General features: G+C 36.7%; 2 protein-coding genes across 5 annotated transcripts in view; one reads left to right on the forward strand and one right to left on the reverse strand.

Moving 5' to 3' along the window:
- Positions 1-1,021: 1,021 nt before the first annotated feature.
- Positions 1,022-12,082, reverse strand: gm2a (ganglioside GM2 activator). The gene is made up of 4 exons (XM_022215624.2): positions 11,853-12,082; positions 9,774-9,926; positions 4,398-4,580; positions 1,022-3,094 (listed from the first exon to the last, which is right to left on the reverse strand). The coding sequence occupies exons 1-4, from the start codon at positions 11,946-11,948 to the stop codon at positions 2,939-2,941; spliced, it is 588 nt and encodes a 195-aa protein (XP_022071316.1). The 5' UTR covers positions 11,949-12,082; the 3' UTR covers positions 1,022-2,938.
- Positions 12,083-14,997: 2,915 nt separating this feature from the next.
- Positions 14,998-21,463, forward strand: part of shtn3 (shootin 3) — a 45,073-nt gene continuing 38,607 nt past the window's right edge. Inside the window, exon 1 of one of the 4 annotated variants that reach the window (XM_051954482.1) lies at positions 14,998-15,320. In XM_051954482.1, the coding sequence (XP_051810442.1) occupies positions 15,285-15,320 (36 nt within the window). In that variant the 5' untranslated portion in view covers positions 14,998-15,284. The remainder of the gene's footprint in view (positions 15,321-21,463) is intronic. The other 3 variants (XM_051954481.1, XM_051954480.1, XM_051954479.1) reach the window with 3 other exon arrangements.

Consider the following 21,463-nt stretch of genomic DNA (forward strand, 5'->3'; position numbering starts at 1 on the left):
ATCATTGCTGTTCCTGTTGCTCTACTTGCGAGCACATTTCTGCTCTAACCGGGGTTCATCGATGAAAAGGATGTTTATTTTTCCATCACCTACTATGAGTTTGGCCTCATTTCTTCTCCGGAATCAAAAGAAAGAGTTTTTATCGGTCATTCCAGAATTGGAGGACATTTGGGCTTCAAATTTTTTGAAAAATAAACCTTCTCTTTGACAGTTTTGTGCTACATATTGATCAGTAAGAGGTAATAAACTATTAAAGGCTTGATTGGCTCAGATTACACATCAATGGTAGCATTTTTATTCCATGTTTTCTGTGTTGTTTGCTAACCCTACTCTAATCACAGTAACAGGGTTGCTAATCCATGCTAATGTGATCTTTTTCTCAGCAGTAGAAGCTAGATATTTAGCTAGCTGTTACTGCTGACCAAGAGGACAAACTTACTGATGGAAAACAGTCCAAAGAATGAGTCTGATCCTGATAATATGAGGAAGAGTGAGACGTTCAATCAAGGCTGACAATGTGATGAAAATATGAAAAATAGAAGAGAATTCATAGCTTTGCTCTAAACATTGTTTAGGAAAACCGTTGGATGATGTTAATTCTCGCATATTGTGATTCTTCTTCTACCAGATAAAAAAGTTGTGCTGACATGTTGTGGAACACACATCCATGCTCCATTCAAACTGATTAAATTAGTGTTAAATAGTTCATTCAGTGGTTGGCAATCAACGCTGAAGGACAACGCTGGCACTGATGTATTCTTCCACTTTTAACTTGATTATATTCTGAATATATTTGAACCTACTGTGCTTCATTTAACTGTATATGCTGTTATTAATATGTGCTATTAAGAACAGACAAAGGAGTTGCTAAATAAAACAAACCTTTTTATCGATCCGAGATGTATTTATGTTCATTTAAATGTTGTTTAATGTACCCTTTCAAATATATAAATTAATTAAGAATGTGAAGTGTTGAAGCAGCTGTTTTCAATATAAAAAAACAACAACTCCAAACTAAAACTAATGGCACAAAGTTTATTAAAAATGGAACACAGTGTGAAGCATGACAGTGATCATCATCATGGTAAAAAAACAAACTATTTTTCAATCGTTACCTGAAGTTTCATCAAGAATTTTCATTGTTGCTCCTAAAGTAACAATCAGGCACTTAGCAACAATAAACAAAACAAAATGATGAAATAAAATTCTAATTATTTTCTCATACGAAGGCTACTAACAGTTCTTATAATAAAATGAAATCAACAAACCTTTTACCCAGTGAAAAAAGACGCATGCAATGATAAAAACATAAAACAGCATTTTTCTTACAGCAGTAGATTTAAAAACAAACAAGAGAATGTATGACGAACATTATTATTACTATTATTATTTAACGCTAAACTGCTTTTTTCATCATGTACAAAGACGAAACTGTTGGAACTGTTAATACCTTTTAAATTTTCAGTTTGCAGGAGCTTTGCATTGAAAACACACAAATAAAAACACATCAGCCTTGAGTTTAGCCTCGTTGTTTATCAGTAAATTTGCAGAATTCTGCGGTGACTTTTTTTTTTTTGCTGTTTATCACTAAATGTATTGAAAACTAACAATGAATGACTTAGAAAAGTAAAAACTGTCCAGCCTTTTGAAGAAACTGCAAGAAAAAAACAACAAAGCAGTCTAAAAAGCCAAAAGCTCCACCTAAAATTTATCAAATTTTACTGTTGCTGCAGCAAAATAAGCCTTAAATTCCAATACAAAGATAAGTTTATTGCAGTTTCAGAGGATATTTATTTCATCATATTGCTGTGAAAGAACAGAAAAATTAAAATGCACCTCTGTCATGTTTACATCTACTTCTTTTTTTAAAAAAGCAAGTTAATTTCCCAATTCTAAGATAAGGCCTCCATAGTTTCAATTTTTGTGATAATAAAACTGGCTCTCGTAAAAGAAGAAACAATAAAAAAAAAACGGATGCAATCGATTTGTCAACGATTTGGAGCTGCGAAGAAAACGTCTCTCAGTCCTCAAGATTCGGAAAAGTACAAAATAAAAACTAAAATGTCTCGGTAATCTTTCAGTGATGCTTCTGTGGGCGAAATTATGTCACTTTAAGAGCAAAAAGAAAACACAGAAATGTTGTTTTAACAGAAATCTCTCTCTAGATGTTTCAGTTTTGTTAATATCAGTTCAGTTTCGTTGAGGATTCGCAGTAAATTTGTAGAAACTAGAGCTAAAGATGAAGCAACGTGCTGTGGTGATGAGATCTGACTCCTCTGTGCTTTAGCTGCTTGTAGATTTATTTCCCCACATGAAATATCCACTCATGAAAACTCAAGTTTGTGTAAGAGATGCAACATATCGTGGGAATAAACTAAACGGAAAACCTGCATAACTTGACACTTTGATTCATGAAGAAAACTTGGAAATTTGGCCTTTTTTTTCACAGAAATGTGAGATTTTGTGAGAAAAAGGAAATTTTTTTCCTCAGATTTTCTGTTAGAACAGAACAAAACAAAGGTGCAACAATTTAGTCTTTTACAAAAGGACATTTCAGCTCCGAAACATCTTTCTCCCTCATTATTTTAACGCTCGCTTTAGCGGTGACGACTTGTTTGGCAAAACAAAGCAGTCACGGTGCATAAGAACTGAAAACTGCAGCTTTGATGGGTTCTAATCAGAAAAATTGCATTTTTTCTAATACTGGAGAAGACAGAAGTGATCCTAATACCCTGTATTGAACACGTTTGCTATCTTTTGTTATTTTCCCCCAAAATCTCTCTCCCAGTGAGGTGAAAAACTGCTTAAAAGTGAGATGAAATACTGAAATAGTAAACTGCTCTGTGCAACGTTTGCATCAATTTCCCCAAACGTAGATCAGCTTTGTGTGCAAACCAACAAAAACCTTTCATCTCTGTTGATTTCTTTAGCTGTTGGCTCAGTCGGAGTGAATGGAGAGCGCCACTTTGAGGCAGCCGATCTCTTTGCCGCCGCTGCCCAGGACTCCCTGAACCCGGTAGTTCCCGTTAGTCAGCCAGTAGGGCAGCTCCACCTGGGGCAGGTAGAAGTCCGACTGAGGCAGCGAGTACGAGCCCTGAGAGGGGACAAAAAGATGTTTTTACCGTAAGCTGGGAGCACATTTCCAGCTAATATGCATCTAATGACCAACCGGCAAAGAAGCAGTTAAGCAGCATTTAAAGTGGATTCCAGCAGGTGGATAATGATGAACAAAGCCAGAACATGTGTCATCATTTTCAGATAGTCTGATGAAATCAAAGCAGGTGTTCCTAATAATGTGTATGAACAGATCGTCTCCAAAATCCTCCACAACCAAAGTCTTTATCGGATCAAACAGCTACAACTTTAATCATTCGGAGTCTGGGCTGATGTTAGAGAAGCCATCTTCACCTGGTATGTCTGGGACGGTACAAACAAAGAAGTTCTAATCCAGTACCTTGTGTTTGGTTGCATTCTGAATGTGCCTAAAAAAAACAAAGCCTGATCTTGAGGTTTTGAATCCACTTTTAGAACCGTTCTCCTTGTTTAAATTCACCAGAGATGGTGTGTGTGTGTGGAGTCTGAACTTGTCATGACTGAGGAGAAAGATTATGAAACACTTAGCATCCGTATTTTTGAGTTACGAGAACTTTTAACAAAATTACATCCAACCAACAAACACAACAGTGCTGTGAAAAAGTATTTGCCCCCATACAAAAATCACTTATTTTTGCATATTTATCACATTTTAATGTTTCAGATCATCAAACTCATTTTAAAGTAAGACAAAGATAATCAAAAAAAAACACAAAATGCAGTTTTTAGATGATGATTATATTCATTGAAGGAAAAATCCTGCCCAGCCCATCTTGCCCTATGTGAAAGTAATTGCCCCCTTAGCTACCAATCTAACAAATGGCCAAATTCATTCATCAGTTGGGTTCAGTTTCTCCATCTACACTCACATGATCACTGCCAGGCTTGTTGAATCTAAACATCACTAAATAGAACCTGTCTTCATTGTGAAGCAGTTAAAGGGTCTCAAAAAGCAGCACATGATGCCACGTTCTGAAGAGATTCAAGAACAGATGAGGAACCAAGTCATTGACATTCATCAGTCTGGAGGGTTACAAAGCCATTTATGAGGCTCTGGGACTCCAGAGAACCACAATGAGAGACATTATCCACAAATGGAGGAACATGGAACAGTGGAGAACCTTCAGGAGTGGACCAACGACCAACATTTCTCCAAGAGAAAACCTCAATCAATCAAACTTTATTTATAGAGCACTTTTCATACAAAGAATGTAACGCCAAGTGCTGTACACTTAGATGCTGTTAGTGAATTACAGCAAAGTACACATTAATGTAGATATAATGATAATGTAATAAAGACTCACAGCTTTGAAGGGGCAGCGGCAGGGCAGGCCGTAGGTGTGCAGCGGTTCAGGACAGTCCTGACCAGGTGGGATCAGCTGGTTGAGAATATCACAGCCGTCCTGATAGTGGCAGCTGCCCAGCTCCTCCACACAGGGGATCTTCACCCAGAAACCGGCCACCTCCTTCTCCATAGTCACATTCACCTGAGGGAGGAAGAAAACTGTGAGATATTCATGGAAAAACCTGCAACACTGGAGCAAGCTTTGGACAAAATAAAGATGGTGAACGTCAGAGAAGATGCTCAAAACCAATTAAAGCTGCAAGCAGCGTTGGACGGGTCCTCGTACATCCACGCATGTTGAGGTGTGGTGTATGCTGGGATGTGACCAAAATGTCAAAGTATTAAGACATACCTGACCAGTTTCAAGGATTATATCACAAAGTTTCTTGTGATGGTATGTGCAAGTATAAGGGCTACAACTTCCTGTTACCAACAACTGGAGCAATGACTGTGACTCACTTTTGGAATGTCGATGTCACACCTGGACTCTTGTCAAGCAAATGAAAATTAGGCCAGATTGGATCATGTGCAGTTGAGATATAAACACTTCAGTTGTCATGGCGAGACACTGAAACATTTGCACCGCCGCAAACACATTTGACGACAACTCACCATCTACCCCATGAATGATCGTCAACGTCTTAAGGCTTACATCACCATATCTGAGATGAATATGGTCAACTATCTACTAACAGCACATTAAAGTCTAAAACACCAGGTGGCGCTATGATGGTAAATGGATATTGGCAGATGGATGTGATCAGTGCAGGACTCTGATCAAATATGTAAAGGTTCAGGCAGACTGGAGCATGTAGAGTCCAGTTTGACAGTACTTCCTGTTTCATGGTGAAGCATGAAAGTTCAGGAGGCCACCACGGCGATGCCCTTTGAGTTTTGCAGCCTGTTGTATATACTGGCCCAATTAGAGGTCTCTATGAAGATGTAACCCCTGAGAATGATCAGAAAATAACCCCAAAATCTCACAGTTAAATCAAAATGGCCGACTTCCTGTTAGATTTAGGGTATGGCTCCAAGAGGCTTTTTTGTTCGCCCTGATGTGCTTCATATGACTGCCAACTTTGGTAGATGTAGGTGAAACGTCCTGTCTGTAGTAGATGTTACAATTGTTGCAGGGGGAGCTATGAAGTCATTTTGTCCAATAAAATAGAAGTTTTTTCACCATTTCTAATTTGAGTGTAAATTTCCATTAATTTTTGAGCATGTTTAGGGCTTCCACAATGCGACTGTTTTGGACGAAAAATAATTACTTGCAACAGGGTCCAACACACTGTCAGTGCTTGAGCTATTTTTAGAGGAGGTGACAGAACAGTTTGGAGGTTTTCAGGCGTTTTCTTTGCTCCGAACATCATCATCCCAAGTCAGCTTACAGCATTTTTGATGGGACCAAAAAAAGTCATGATATGACAAAGTTAATGACATTAATAAAACACTAAATACTCAGGGAGCATGTCCTTAATTAAATATGGAGGAAGTAAGAGTAAAAACTACGGAGCAGCAACACGTTAAAGCACATAAAAGTGAATGGAGACAAAAATAATAAACACATAAGCAGGTCAGTGATTAAGCAATAAAGTGAGTTTTAAAAGAGGAACTTTGGAGCTGAGCTTTAAGGAAATCATGTGAGGAAAGAGATTGTATAACCAGACAACACTGATACTCTTATCAGGTCATAGTGATGAGAAACAGGTAGTTCCAGCAGAAGTTTAACTCACTTTTTTCAATGTGGAACTGTTATGTTCGCTGTGAAATTTTGGTGTTTTCTGTCAGTCAGACTGGGTTTAAAGTAATTCACGTTTTTCTGAGAGCTAATGGAGCCCGTCTTGTTTCCCTGATCTGTGCTGTTTTGAGTGTAAAGTTAGCATGAACCATTTTTATTTAAAATTACTAGCCAAAACCTCAGCACGTTTTGCCAACACTGAAAATGACCCAACATGGAAGCTCAAAATAAGTTCAGATTTCTTCCTGGCTGCAGCATTTTACTGGTTAAATGTGTGCATTCTTATAACAAAATGATTAAATTGGTCAAATGGGTTCGTGATGGAGTTTCAGTTTTTATTGTTGCACATGTGATCAAACCACTGCATGCATGAAACCTGCTGAGCGCTGAGCTTTGTTCTGTCTGCTGACGGCAGCTTTACAGCCAAAAACAGCCCATAAACCTCCTTCTGCTGAGTTCAAAACAAACCAAACCTGCTGTCGCTGCTGAATCCGTTAGTGGCTCAAGAAGCTGTTGCATTGCTTCTAAGAAAAGATACTCAATTTCTCATTTGTAGCTAATTTTAGGTACTTTCTCATCAATGTATTAGTTTAATATCAATGTACAGCATCTTCTACAAGCTCTTCATCTGTTTTGCATGTAAAAGACTGAACCTGCTGCAGGAAAATGTTTCTAGAATTCTGAGCTGTTCTGAAATGCTCCTGGGTTGTTCGTAGGGTTTGAAATTCGGCTACTGCACAGCTCCCTCATCCTTGCTTCTGTAGCTGTTTGTAATTTTGTTCACAGTCTTCTCAAAAACTGTAAGAGCTGCTAGTTTATGAGGAGTTTAGACCCGGCTGTAACAAAATCCAATATTTCTGTCTGAAATGCAGCAGAGTAAAGAACCTATGAACCCAAACTTTACACAACTAAAGAGGCGTTGTGTGAACTTAAAATAAAACGAATAAACAACTCAGTTGAATGAACGACATCTTGAGACAAAGAGACTTTTTCAAGACTCGTGTAGAAAGTGCTTATTTGCAGTTTTTTTAGCTGCTTTTTGACAGTAAACCCTGAGAAAGGAAACCCTAATGTGTCCGACCCGCTCACATGGAGCTCACATGAGGACCAGCGGCAGATCTAGACTCGCCGGTTTCTGCCTCATCAAACAACAAGAACTGCATGAAGACGAAACGTTACACAACACCGCTGAGTAACGCTGCTTTACAGAAGAACAAACTGAACTGCAGCAACTTCAGACATGCAGTGCGACTTCACTGAGCGACCGAAGCGTTAAAGAGGAAATATTTTGCTGTTTGCTGTTCTGCTGTTGGTGACATTTGAGCAGCTTCCTGGATAAAAATTGTAGTTCATTAACGTCGATGGCTGGCTTGGAAAATACGAGCAAACATTTAATAATCTCTTTTTTCTCAACCATCAAGGAATTCAGCATTCTTTTTCTAGAATAAAAAATAATCATACACATAACTAAAATGGGAAATTGGCACAAAAATCACAGGTGTGATTGCAGAAAACTGCTTTAATGCTCATTTAATCCTTAATAATGACTCAGTTTGTTGTGTGTTTTTGTGTTTCTGTCCATCGTTTTTGGCCCGTGTGTTTTGTCTGTCTCGTGTAAGTGTGCTAAAGCGACGTGTAGTTGCATCAAGGTTAGTTTTATAACAGAATAAAAACAAACCAAGCAGCCAAATGTGGCAACGCTGGAAGAAAAGAGCTGACAAGTGTGAGAATTTAATGATTTCACAGGGTGACACCGGCAGATGTGTCCTCACATTCAGAGCAGTGACAGATGTGGTGAAGGTGTTAAATTTATGCTGTTTGTGGAGTCATTTCTGATTTATTCTGCAGCAGGACAACAAGTCCAAACGTGCAGCCAACATCAAACTAATTTCAAGTAGAGCAGAGCCCTGAGGCTGAATTTATGAAGTGGCCCTGTGATCGGCTTCACTTTCAGTTTAAAAAGCATAAAATAGCTGCTTCTCACCGCCTCAGAAGCAGCTATTTTATGTAACAAAACTTTAAAATATTTAAATGAAAAAGTTACATGCATTTTTCCAGCATTGTTAAGTCCTCATACTTTCAATAGTAGAGCAGATAATTGCAACCAAACCAACTTTAGATCCACTCCAGGTGCTTTTTAAATGTTTGTCACATTTTTTTTTACCAACAATCTGACAATTCCTGTGTCAAAACAATTTTCCATTTCAGACATATTATGTAGCTTACAGCTGTGAAATAGAGCAGACCTCTAAAACCTAAACTGAGGTCTGATTTACCAACTCCTACCTGTACGTCTCATCTCTTACTGTTTCCTGTTCACATCAAACCTTCAACTTTCATATCTCCTTAGAAACTCCAGAACACTTTTATTTCTCCACATTATATATTTCAAGCAATCTTTTATTGCATTCTAATCTAATAATGAGCACAACTTCGTGTTACCAGCAGTTGGAGCTCTGACTATGACTCACTATTGGAATGTCGAAGTCTTCAGACTTTGACTCTTGTCCGGGAAAAGAAATTAGGTCATGTGCAGCAGGACTCTGATCAAACATGTAACGTTTGAGGCAGATTGGAGCATGTACAGGCTAGTTAGACAGCACTTCCTGTTTCCTGGTGAAGTGTCAAAGTTTAAGAGGTCGCCATGGAGCCCTTTGACTTTTGTGGAAGGTTTTGAAAAGCTTTTTATCATCAAGGCCTGTTGTATATACTGGGCAAATTGGCGGTCTCCATGAGGATTTAACTCTTCAAAATGAACAAAAACAACAAAATAATGTCATACTTAAAGCAAAATGTCCGACTTCCTGTTGGATTTAGGTTTTTTTTTAATTTTTTGAATTGTTTTAGCAATTGCAGGACACATTCTGATTCATTTTGAACAAACTTTGAGTCATTTGGAATCAGTTTTAAGCTGTTAATATAAATATAAAGAATTTTATTGTGAGTGAATGTTATGCAATTTTGAACAACTGTGTAATTATTTTGGTCATTTTGAACATTTCTTTTTAAAACACTGAGTCATTTTTGTAACTTTTGGACAACTTTTGATTCATTCTGGACAATATTTGAGTGATTTTCTGGTGAAAAAAGGGTAATTCTGACATATTTAGATCCATCTTAGACAAACTCAGAGACATTTCGGCTGATTTTAATTAATTTTAGACAATTTTGTAGTAGCCCAGAATATGAGGACCAATTTCCACCAACTTCCCATTTCAGTTATGCATGTTATTATTATTTTTTGTCATATTTCTGTGCGCCCTGACATGCTATGTACCACATTTGGTAGATGTAGGTGAAACGTCCTGCCCGTAGTAATACTGCAGGGGGCACTATGGAGCCTTTAAATCCCATAAAATATAAAAAAATTTTCCAGCTCCGATGTGTTTCTGAGCACGTTTAGGCCTCAAAAATGCGATTCTTTTTGGCGAAAGATAATTCCTTGTATTCCAGTAGGATCCTACGCCCTAATTAGTCTCTTTGGGGTTAAATCGACACTCAGAAGAACTGTGGAAGAACCTTTACATGCGGTCACTTGACAAAAACAAACTGTCAACGTTGTTGTTTTTAAAGCATCCTCACTGTAAATGTACTCACAGCCAGAGGAGCGGCGAGTTCTACAGATGTGGATCCAGATGCGGAGGCCGTCAGGTCTCCTGGGATGGCGATCGGGTCCGGAGACAAGTTCAAACTCTTCAGGACAGCTGGAGCATCCGGCTGCCCGCAGTTCTTCCAGTCGAAACCCAAAATCTGCAGAGAATAAATCAGTATTTACCTGCACACCTTAAATATTTCACATCTCTGATCCAATGAGCTCGTCCGGATCGAGTGAAACAAGCAATCACAGCGCAGACGTCTTGGCTATTTTTATATCTCTATGCAAGTTTTCTTCCAATCAATCAGACTATGTTCTCCTGCGAGCTGATTTTAAGTGATTCAAACACGTTTATCACCTGTTCTTAAGTTAATGAAGCACTTTGAATGGCTTGTTAATAATTATATATAAAGATTATTAACATTTATTGTAATATCCTAATACTTGAACATTAATGGCTGTTTTTTAAAATGTAAAAGTAAACACTGTAACCTGTTATATTATTGGTTCATTTATGAGATATGAGTGGACCAAAATGGGATCTTGTGCAACAAATATTTGATCTATTTTTTCTGAATTAATTGTCTTCTTACTGTCTTGTCCAGCAGGGGGAATTAATAATAGTTTTTCTATGATAAAATCATAGTAGATACAATCTGTTATTATATGACAGATACAAAATCTGTAAAGATAAGAAACAGAGTCGCTTCTCTGTCCGCCTCATTCCCTTTTTAATCAGCTGATCTGTTTGCTCACATGTGACATTTGGTAAACAGAGATAAAGCTGTTTTTCTTTCTTCACAGGTCACAGCAGGACGTTGGCCCAGATATTTATCAAACTGAAAGGTTGCTGAAGTTTGATGAAGCATTAAAAGCTGCTGTAAGTGTTTCTAATCATGTGATGCAGGAGCAGCAATGGATATTTCAGTTAATCATTAATTTTAGGCCCTTTATTGATGGAAACACAAAATACAAACAAAATGTGCTGCTGTTGGGAGGTTATTAAATAAGTTATTCATAAATTGGTTACAATGAAATATGTGAATTAAGGGAAGATTGAACAGTAAAATCCACTTAAATCAAATTATAATGTAACATTTAGCTATTATTTTATTATTTTGTACAAGAAATTTTGAAGATTTTGGAACATGACAACAAATAATGTGAATGAAACGTCAATAAACTACTAACTCTGTGGCTGACTTTTAGGGTAAACAGGAAGAACTTTTAAACTGCAATCTGGTTTTCTTTAAAATTTTGTTTCTCAAAATGTACTAACTTTTGTGGTATGATTCATTGTATGCCATCAGACACACCACACACAAATTGTGTTTGCTAAGGGTGAATTTTGTGCAATTTTAAATAATTGTGTAAATATTTTGGGCAATATTTCATGTCTTTTTGAACAATGTTGGACACAATTTGAGTCAATTTTTTAATTTCTAGATAAATTCGGATTCATTTTGAACAATCTTTATTCCACATGAAATCAATTTCAAGTTGTTTTAGACAAATATAAATCATTTTTGGCAAATTGTGATTTTCTAGGAGTGAATTTTGTGTAATTCTGAACAACTGTGTACTTATTTGGGGCAATATTTAAATCATTTTTTATATAAAACTTTTTAAGTAAAATTTATTGCAGACACATTCTGATCTGAAAAGCTGGAATGTGTAACTGATAAACTGAGGCATAATACTGTTGAAACTGCACTTAGTTTTCTTTTCTTTTTTTGCACTAAAACAAAGAGAAACATGTGGAGTTGTAGTTATTTACAGGTTATTATGCTGTAATTTTACTAGTCCAGTCTGCTATAGTGAAATAAAGTGGCACTGTTCTATTATTTTGTATGTGTTAACTCTTAGTATTTAAATAACCGAGGTAAATTCACACACCATAAATAAAACTGTATATTTAAACACAAATCGACTGAAAATAATTTCTTATGTAGTTTTAAATGTCCTAAATTATTACTGCTGACTTATAGAATTGGCTCCGTGGTAAATACTGAAGCCTAAAATTGTGCAGGTGATTTAAATTGTCATAATTATGTGATTAAATCCTCCCTGCTGCTTCTCACCTGAGCTTTGTTGACTCTCCGGAACGAGCTGCAGTCCGCCGGAGATAAAACCGCAGCGACGAGCACGACCACCGTCAGCGTTACACACCTGTCCATCCCGGAGGCTCACACACCGACTCACACACCGGAGCAGCGACGAACCGCAGCGCTGAGACGTTAAACCTACCGCTGACTAGGAAACGCCGACTCTGCTGCTTCACTTCCGTGTTTACGATCACAGCGGTCACGTGGTCACCGAGGCATGTGACACGTCATCACTGTTGTCTGCACTAGTCATTTTGATTTACTAAAAGGGGTATTTATTAGGGTGTTAGGGGTATTTATGAGGGTATTAGTGGTATTTATTAGGGTATTAGGGGTATTTATGAAGGTAATAGGGGTATTTATGAGGGTAATAGGGGTATTTATTGGGGTATTAATTAGGACGAGACTGTTTTTTAAAAAAAAAAGTTTGTCTGTTGTGAGGCATCAAGACCTACGTTTTTGACAATTTTGGACAATAGTTGAGTCATTTTCTTCACATATTTTTTGTCAGTTTGAACAACCTTTCAGCCATTAAGTTGTTTTAGGCAAATATAAATCATTTTTAGCAAATTTTCATTTCTTACAAGTGAATTTTCTGTATTTTTTTTTAAACAATTGTGTGATTATTTTGGGCAATATTTAAGTCATTTTAAATAATTTTGTGATTAATTTGGACAACATTTGAGCCATTTTTTAAACAAATTTTAAGTAGTTTTAGACAAATATAAATCATTCTGGCAAATTGTGATTTATTTTGGGGGGAAATTGTGTAATTTTGAGCAATTTTGTAATTATTTTGAGCAATATGAATAATTTTGGACACATTTTTCAATTTTTGGACAAATCCTGATTCATTTTGGACAACATTTGAATAATTTTGTTAGAAACAAAATGTAATTCTGCTATATTTAGATACAAATGGTGAGACATTTTGGACATTCTTGCTTATTTTGGATATTTTCATGTATTTTGTACAAATTTCAAATAATTTCAAGACAATTTATGCAGTTTTTGGGCCATTTTGGATAGGTTGTAGGCAACATTTGAGTCATTTTAGACCATTTTTCTCATTTGACAGATTTCAGTTAGTTTTGGGAAACTTTACAGTCATTCTTTGACAACTAGAGAATCACATTGCCCTTGCATTTCCAGATTTTAAAAAAGAGAGAGTGTCAGTTTATGGCTAACAAGATTTAAAATAAAGTCAAAAGTGAAGGAAACGCCTGCTTTTCTTCTTATCTTTTTAGTCGCTTCTGTGATGTGAACATGTAGATAAGAAAAAAATATATTTTAAATTTCTTCACGTGGTGGTCAGTCTAACTCATTAATTTCTTACGTTTACCTATGTATGTAGTTTTTATTGTTACTTCTGTTACATAGAATTTCATACGTTCAGTCATCATAATTTCTATCTCATCTTAACTTATTTACCCCAGCATTATTTTATTCTGACCTCATCTCAGCCGCTCAGTGCTATTAAGACCTGATAATGGCAATTATTATTTTAAGCTTCACATTTACAGTTTTCATCAAAATCTGTGATTCCTCAGTAATCAAATGTTAAAAAATGTAAATGTGTGACATAAAGCTTTTTATATACTATACTTATTTAAGGTCAAAGAAACCTGTCTTTATATGTCTAATATTAACATCACTCACGTATTCCAAACAAATCGGTGGCAGTTAAACAAATATCTCGCTACTAAAACACTTTCAAAATGTCCTGTAGCTGCACAGGAGCACCAGTAGATGTCGCAGTAGGACAACACATCAAAAACACTACATACTTTAATCTATCATGCACACAAAACATAAACATTAATTTATGGCCGTTTGAAGGGTGTCACAGACCATACACATAATCTTAAAGCCCACCATATTCAGAGCATCTAAAGGTGCACAGAAAATGCAAAAAAAAAAAAAAAAAGTCTTCCTGTTTCTTCTTTGAGTCCATTTACCGCAGGAGAGCTAGTTTAATAAATTAACTTTGCAAATTAAAGGCTTTAACAGCTAATTTAACACATAAAATCCTTTTGAGTCCTTTCTTATGAAGATATTACATTATGTTGTGTTACGGGCTGCACAGTGGTCAGCGGTGAGCATTGTCACCTTGCAGCAGAAGATCCCTGGTTAGTGTCCATCTTTCTGCATGGAGTTTGCATGTTCTCCATGTGCATGCGTGGGTTTCTCCAGGTTCTCTGGTTTCCTCCCAGCACACAAAACATGCTGAGGTTAACTGGTGAGTCTTAATGATCTGTAGGTGTGAATGTGATTGTTTGTCTCTATCTGTAGCTCTGTGATAGACTGATCTGTCCAGATGAACCTTCACCCCAAGTCAGCTGGGATGAACTCCAGCTCCCCGTGACCCCAGTGAAGATTAAGGGCTGTATAGATAACTGATGGATGATGTTACATTATCTTCCATCCATTATCTATACAGAGCTTAATCCTCTTTAGGATCATGTGGGGGTCTGGAGTTCATCCCAGCTGACTCAGGGTGTTACATTTTTTTTATTTTATTTTATTTCTAAGCACATATCTTCTTATTTAAAAAATATTTTTATTTATTTGTCTTTATATTTCTACTTCTATTTTCCCTTTCTTTTATGTATTCATTTTTTGATACATTTTTATTTAATATTTTATTTAAAAGCACATTTTTTGCAGAATTTCTTTTTTATTTTATCCATTCATCTTTACATTTCTACATTTATTAGCCTTTTCTTTTTTTGATTCATTTTTAAATTAATATTTCTTTACATAGCAACATTATTATTTTTTATTTTATTTATTTGTCTTGATATTTCCACTTTAATTTGCTTATTCTTTTATAGATTTATTTTTGTAATTTGGCACTCTTACTACTCCATACATCAAAATTTCTACTTTTATTTGCCTTTTATATGGATTCATTTTGTGATTGATATTTCTTATATTGCAACAGTATTTTTTATTTGATTTATTCGTCTTTGTATTCCCACTTTAATTTGCTTTTTCCTTTACAAATTTATTTTTGTAATTTGGCACTCTCAATGCTCCATACCTCAAGGGTCCTAGAAGGGAGGTCCTGAAAGTGCAGGAGGTCTGCGGACCGGAAGAGGAAGAATAGGAAGAAGAGAAAGAGGAGGAGGGGTCCAGGAAGCCAGATGATGCTGTCAGGAGGAAGAGGAGGAGGAGGAGGAGGATCCTGTCCGCCGGCAGCAGCAGCAGCAGCACCGAGCTGCTCTCCATCCCATGTGCTTGGAATAAAAAAAGAAAATGGGCTCGGATTCGGACATGTGCCGCTAGAAAACCAGCTCCATGTGGCTGATACTTCTCTGAAATCTAATTTACCCGCAGCTGGAACAGACAGAAGTGAGAATATTTCTATTTATCACTCTTTTTTCTTTTCCATCATCATCCGCGCTGATGGAGGGATGCGAGGAGGAGAAGATGCAAACTGAGGTAAAGCGATATTTTTTTCCCCTAAATAAAGCTCTAAACACCTCCTGTTCTTTCTTCTAATGCGTCTTATTCTGCGGGTGAAGGGTGTTAATGTGCAGATAAAACGTATTTTCCGCTTCTCTCGGACATTTTAGCGTCTTTTTCCACGCCGGCCGGCTTCTGTTGGAGGTTATTGTAGCTTCAAAGAGCCGGACCCCTCCCTAAATCCGCCTCTCCTCCTCCAGCTGAGCAGGCAGAAGGAATTAAATGTTTAATTCACAGAACAGACACGTCCTGCTGAAGGTTTTATGAATGATTTAGGCGTTTTTAGAGTGCAGGGAGGACAGAAAGAAGAGCCCAGCCTCAGGTTTGAGCTGATATTTAGCAGGAATAGTTCCCAGTTTGTCCCACATTTCTGCAGGAATCAAACCCCAGACCTGTCCATGTGTAAAGCCCTGCTTCAACCCTCTGACCTCCAAACACAGAAGCACACCTGAGCATGTGCAGAAGGATTTGGGCTATTAGTGCCTGGCTCCAAAGAGGGAGTAGAACCTTCAACCACTGAGCGACACAGTGAGAAATAGAACCATCGTTTTAGTCACTTCTGATTCATTTTAAACACCATTTAAGCCACTTGGAACCAATTTTTTCAGCTGATTTGGGCAAATATTTCTAATTTTGACAAATTATGGCTTATGATGGGCAGATTTTGTGTAATTTTGAACAATTCTGCAGTTATTGGGGTCAAATTTTGGAATGATTTTGGACAACAGTTGAGTCATTTTGGACATTTTCTTTAATTCTGGACTTTTTCATGCCTTTTGGACAAATTTTTTTATCATTTTTAGACAATTTTTGAAGGGCTTTTGAGCCGCTTTGGACCATATTTCTCATTTTGACAGGTTTTTATTAATTTTGGACAACTTTACACACACTTTGAGTCATTTTTGGACAAATTCTGATTCATTTTCAACAACATTTATGTCATTTAAAGCCAATTTTAGGTTGTTGTAGTCAAGTGTAAGTCTTTTTTTTGACAAATTGTAGTTTATTTTGGGTCAATTGTGTGTAATTTTGAACAATCTGACTAATTTTGGAATAATTTTGGACATTCGTGTTTGTTTTGGACATTTTCGTGTATTTTGGACAAATTTTAAATAATTTTTGGACAGGTTTTCGAGCTATTTTGGAGCGGTTGTAGACCACATTTAAGTCATTTTGGACCATTTGTCTCATTTTGACAGATTTCCAAAAAATTTGGACAATTTTATAGTCATTGATGGACTATTTGGAATCATTTTGGACACACTTTGAGTTTTTATATATTAAATGACAAATCTACTCACTAGCATAATGCTAGTGTAATTATTGACGTATAATTGCTAATCAGAATCAGAAACACTTTACTGTTGCAGTTGCTCCCATTCAAATATAATGTACAGAAAATGAACAAAAATATAACATAAGTAGAAAAATATGACCTGAAAATAGAAACATGCCTAGAAACAGTGTAAGCATTGATGTAAAACATGCTTTTCTTAAGAGAATAAAGCGTAACGTACAGAGGAATAAATGGCGTGTTATTCCACAGAGGTAATAAATAGCTTGTGAAATGGAAAACCCAACATTTCTAAGCTCTATCGACCAATCAATGAAATCCACTAATGAATACTGTCTGGCTGGTTAATGGACAAAGCTGCAGGATTCATTAAGGAGGAGCTTTTTGGGCAGAGCCGGTCCTGAACTGCTGCATCATGCTCTTAATGTCTCTGCTCCATCCTCAGCCTAAGCGGCTGCAAAGGTCAGCATCAAACGTCTGCATGCACCTGCAGCTAATAAATGGACGGGGGATTTTATGTTTCACGTCTGTACGTCTAAAGTGCAGTACTCTCTGGGAGTTGAACCGCTCGCTGTGGTGAACCTGCTGCCCTCCTCAGGGAAATGTGAGCTGACAGAGTGTGAGACTGCAGGTAGAGCTCTGAAAAACTGGGCCAAGCGCTGCTTCCTGCTGCCGGAGGAGGGAGAAGGCTGGATGCCGAGCGTCCTCCTTATCTGTGGATATCAGCTCGGTCTGTCGCAGTTCTTCCAAAAATATCATAACCGTTCTTTACTTAAAGCGCTTTAAAATGATCTGATTCGACTGCATCCGTGTGACGACATCATTCAGGTCACGTCTCCAAAGTCTGATGTTAAGGAAGGCGTACAGTGCTGTGAAAATGTATTTGCCCCCTCCTCAAAAAGAAATATAAGAGAATTAGATTATTTTGCGAACTATTTTTATAATCGATAACTCAGTTTCAGTATTTTATTTTGAAAGGAAACAGTGTGAAATCTCCCATTGCTGCATCATAAATGTAAATATTTTCTGGCTTCTTTCCTCCTTTGTGGGTTGTGGACAAAACAAGACGTCAGCTGTCTGATGTTTTTTCACCATTTTATGACATTTATAGACCAAACACCTAATTGGTTAACCAAGAATCTACAATTAAAATAATTACTATTTGCAACTCAGCCGTACGGAATGTCATTAGATCTTTCTTTGTGTTGCATTCATGCATTCAGTGTCATGCAAAAGTATTTGCCCCCCTACAGAAACCTTCTATTTTTGCATATTTCTCACACTTAAATGTTCCAGATCATCAAATTAATATTTAGATTTATTGAATATTACACAGAGATATTAAAAAAAATGCCAAAGTGATTTACATTTGAATAAAACTACTTAAAATCGGTCCCAAATTTTAAGTTAAGGCTGATAAAAATGAATCATAATTTGTCCAGAGATCGCAAAAGTGATTCAAGGTGTGTCCAAAATTAATTAAAATCTGTCAAAATAAGAAAAATGGTCCAAAATGGTGCAAAAACATTTTTAAAATAGTCCCAAAATTTGTCGAAAATACATGAAAATGCCCAGAATAAATGTCCAAAATGACTCAAAATTTGTCCGAATTGGAACGAAATATGCCAGAATTAATTTTTTTCTGCACAAAATGACTCAAATGTTGCACAAAATGAATAAAAATTTGTCCGAAAATTGCAAAAAAATGGCTGAAAGTGTGTCCAAAATTATTCTAAAATTGTCTAGCATTAATTAAAATCTGTCAAAATGAGAACAATGGTTCGAAATGACTCAATTGCTGTCTACAACTTGTCAAAAAAAAATGGCTTAAAAATGGTCTAGAAATGGTTTAAAATCTCTCCAATATACATGAAAATGTCCAAAACTTACTCCAAATTTGACCAAAAATTGCAAAAATTAGTCAAAGTGTGTGGAATTACCATACAAAGACAAACCATTTATATCTGTGGTCTTAGTCTAGATTTTTGAGCCACTCAGAGGTGGCTTTGCTTTGAGTCTTCGTCTTGCTGCAGAACCCATTAGTGTTGAGCTTCAGGTCCTGAACTGATGGTGGATATTTTAACTAATTTCCATGATAAGATGAGTTACATTCCAGCTTTTATTGGCACCGACCTGGTGAGGACATGCAGTAATCCTGATATAGTATCTAGATAAAGACCACAGGTGTAAATGGGGCCACTGATAACACAGAGTTCATCACCTTGAGGTTTCCCTCTGATGGCAGTTAATACTGATAACATCTGTCTGCTGCAGCCTCCCATGAGCAGGCTTTAATTCTGTGTCACTGGTCAGCTGGGTCTGGTGTATTTACTGAACCTGAATACAACCCCTGACTAACACAGTATGGTCACTGTGGGATTGTTCCCTGGCTTTACAAGCAGCCAGGATGAATCACTGAGCAGCTGATGGATACTAAAGGCCACAAACATCACTCCATCTTCCATTTATCTGAGGTTTTAAACTGAGCAGGACTCATTGGTCTGTTATCTAAAGATTCAGATCAAAGACAAATGTCTGGACTCCCCCATTATTCTAAGACTGGTTTGGTCTTTGTATGGTAATCTCACACACTTTGAGTAATTTTTGCAATTTTGGGTCAAATTGTGAGTAATTTTTGGACGTTTTCATGCATATTGGATAGATTTTAAACTATTTTCAAAATGTTTTTTAAGCCATTTTTTAACAAGTTGTAGACAGCATTTGAGTCATTTCGAACCATTTTTCTCATTTTGACAGATTTTAATTAATGCTAGACAATTTTAGAATAATTTTGGACACACTTTCAGCCATTTTTTTGCAATTTTTGGACAAATTTTTATTCATTTTGTGCAACATTTGAGCCATTTTGTGCAGAAAAAAATTAATTCTAGCATATTTTGATCCATTTTTGGACAAATTCTGAGTCAATTTGGACATTTATTCTGGACATTTTCATGTATTTTCGACAGTTTTTGCACCATTTTGGACCATTTTTCTTATTTTGGCAGATTTTAATTAATTTTGCACACACCTTGAGTCACTTTTGAAATGTCTGGACAAATTCCGATTCATTTTTAACAACCTTAACTTAAAATTTGGGACCGATCTTAAGTAGTTTTATTCAAATATAAATCACTTTGGCAAATTGTCATTCATAATGTGTGAATTTTGTGTAATTTTGAACAAATGTGTAATTGTTTGGTGCAATATTTAAGTCATTTGGAGCAAATTTTGGTTTAATTTTGGACATACTTGGAGTCATTTTTGCAAGTTTTGGACAAATTCCAATTAATTTTGGAAAACATTTGAGTCATTTTGCAGAAAAATTTAATTTTTGGTTGAATTGCGAGTCATTTTCTAATTTATTCTGGACATTTTCATGTATTTTAGCCAAATTTTAAATAATTTTGGCTTCTTATATTTACTCCAGTGGCCTGATGGAGGGAGAAAAAGGTAAACATTTTAAACAGAGTACTGTAGAAGGTCAGAAACTGATGAACCTTTAGGGCTTTTTACTGGACTTGCTCAAGAGAACAAACTATTCAGTGTATAATACATGGAAAGAATGATTGTGCATGCAGCAAGCCTGTCCTCTGAAGGTTGTTGGAACCCAAAGGGACAGTTTTCTTTGTGTGCTGTTGTTTTTGCTGTACAGGAGGTCACTGAACGCTTTACAAGTTCCAATTACCATTTTAAATGAAGTGTGTGCAGAGAACGGCGGCACTGCGGATCCTCCATTATTCACCGCGGTCACTCAGAAGACCACTGTACATCTGTCCTGCAAAGGAAAGACGCAGCAACTTCAATTCTGATCTAGAGCGAGATGATGTCATTCCCCTTGTTAGGCTGTTTGGATCCAAGAGGAAAGAATAATGGGGAAGTTGTTAGACCTTTTAGTAGTTTGTTTTAGGCTTTGAAGGTAGAATAATGAAGCCGTCCTGCATAGAAGTCGGCTTCCTAGTCTAGTCAACATAAATTCAAAAACACGAATCCATGGTCAAAACTTTCAAATAAACAGCAGCAGTTTTCATCTTACATCTGTCAGATAATTAGTGTCAGATGTCATTTAAGAATCCTCTTTATTTTGGCTGCAGTGAACCAAATAAAATCTTGGTCAGCTGAAATCATACCGGGATCGATGGGGGAGAAAAATCAACATGTTACCTTATGAGATAACAAAGTCTTCTCAATTTGAATCAAGAAACTAACAGCCTTCTCCTGAGTTTAAGTGCAATGGTTTGCAAGACTCCTATGACTCCTCTGAAGGAGTAACAAGAAAAAGACTAGTGAGGGAGGCCATGACGACTCCGATGACTGCTCTGAAAGTGGCAAAAAGAGAGAAACTGTTTAACAAAGATCATGTTAATCTCAATATCCAGGATTCATCTGACAGGGAGGTGCAGACACGGCAAGTGGGTTGGTTGGGACAAGAAGAAAACCAGATCCAATGAAGCGAAATCCAGAATATTCACATGAATCAAGATGGAAAAAAACCCCACAAACTAGTGGAAATAAACAGGAGACTGAACAGGAAATACAGAACAAACTGGTGGAGAACAAAGGAAGACGTTATGTAAAGTACACACAGAGAAGATGAAGAACAAGATGCAGGCGAAACTAATCGGGACGATCAAAAAGAAGCAAAACAGAGTTAAAAAAACAGAAGTAAAAGCAGCTCTTTTCGATGCATCAGCTCATCAGAAGTGGGATTGTTATCTCAACGTACCAGATTCTACGGTTTGCATAGTGTGCCATTAATTCACATTGTCTTTTTTGGTTGGTTACTAAGGTTGGATGCATCTTGAAGTCTTTTTAGTGCAGTTTT

This window comes from Acanthochromis polyacanthus, chromosome 10 (genome assembly GCF_021347895.1).
Source record: "Acanthochromis polyacanthus isolate Apoly-LR-REF ecotype Palm Island chromosome 10, KAUST_Apoly_ChrSc, whole genome shotgun sequence".
Lineage (NCBI taxonomy): Eukaryota > Metazoa > Chordata > Actinopteri > Pomacentridae > Acanthochromis > Acanthochromis polyacanthus.

Bases quoted from the DNA above. Each gene is read 5' to 3' on its own strand.
- gm2a (XM_022215624.2), bottom strand. From the start codon at position 11,948: ATGGACAGGTGTGTAACGCTGACGGTGGTCGTGCTCGTCGCTGCGGTT. The intron at 9,927-11,852 runs GTGAGAAGCAGC...TATTCTCTGCAG, and splicing joins GGAGAGTCAACAAAGCTCAG to ATTTTGGGTTTCGACTGGAA. The intron at 4,581-9,773 runs GTGAGTACATTT...TTCCTCCCTCAG, and splicing joins AACTCGCCGCTCCTCTGGCT to GTGAATGTGACTATGGAGAA.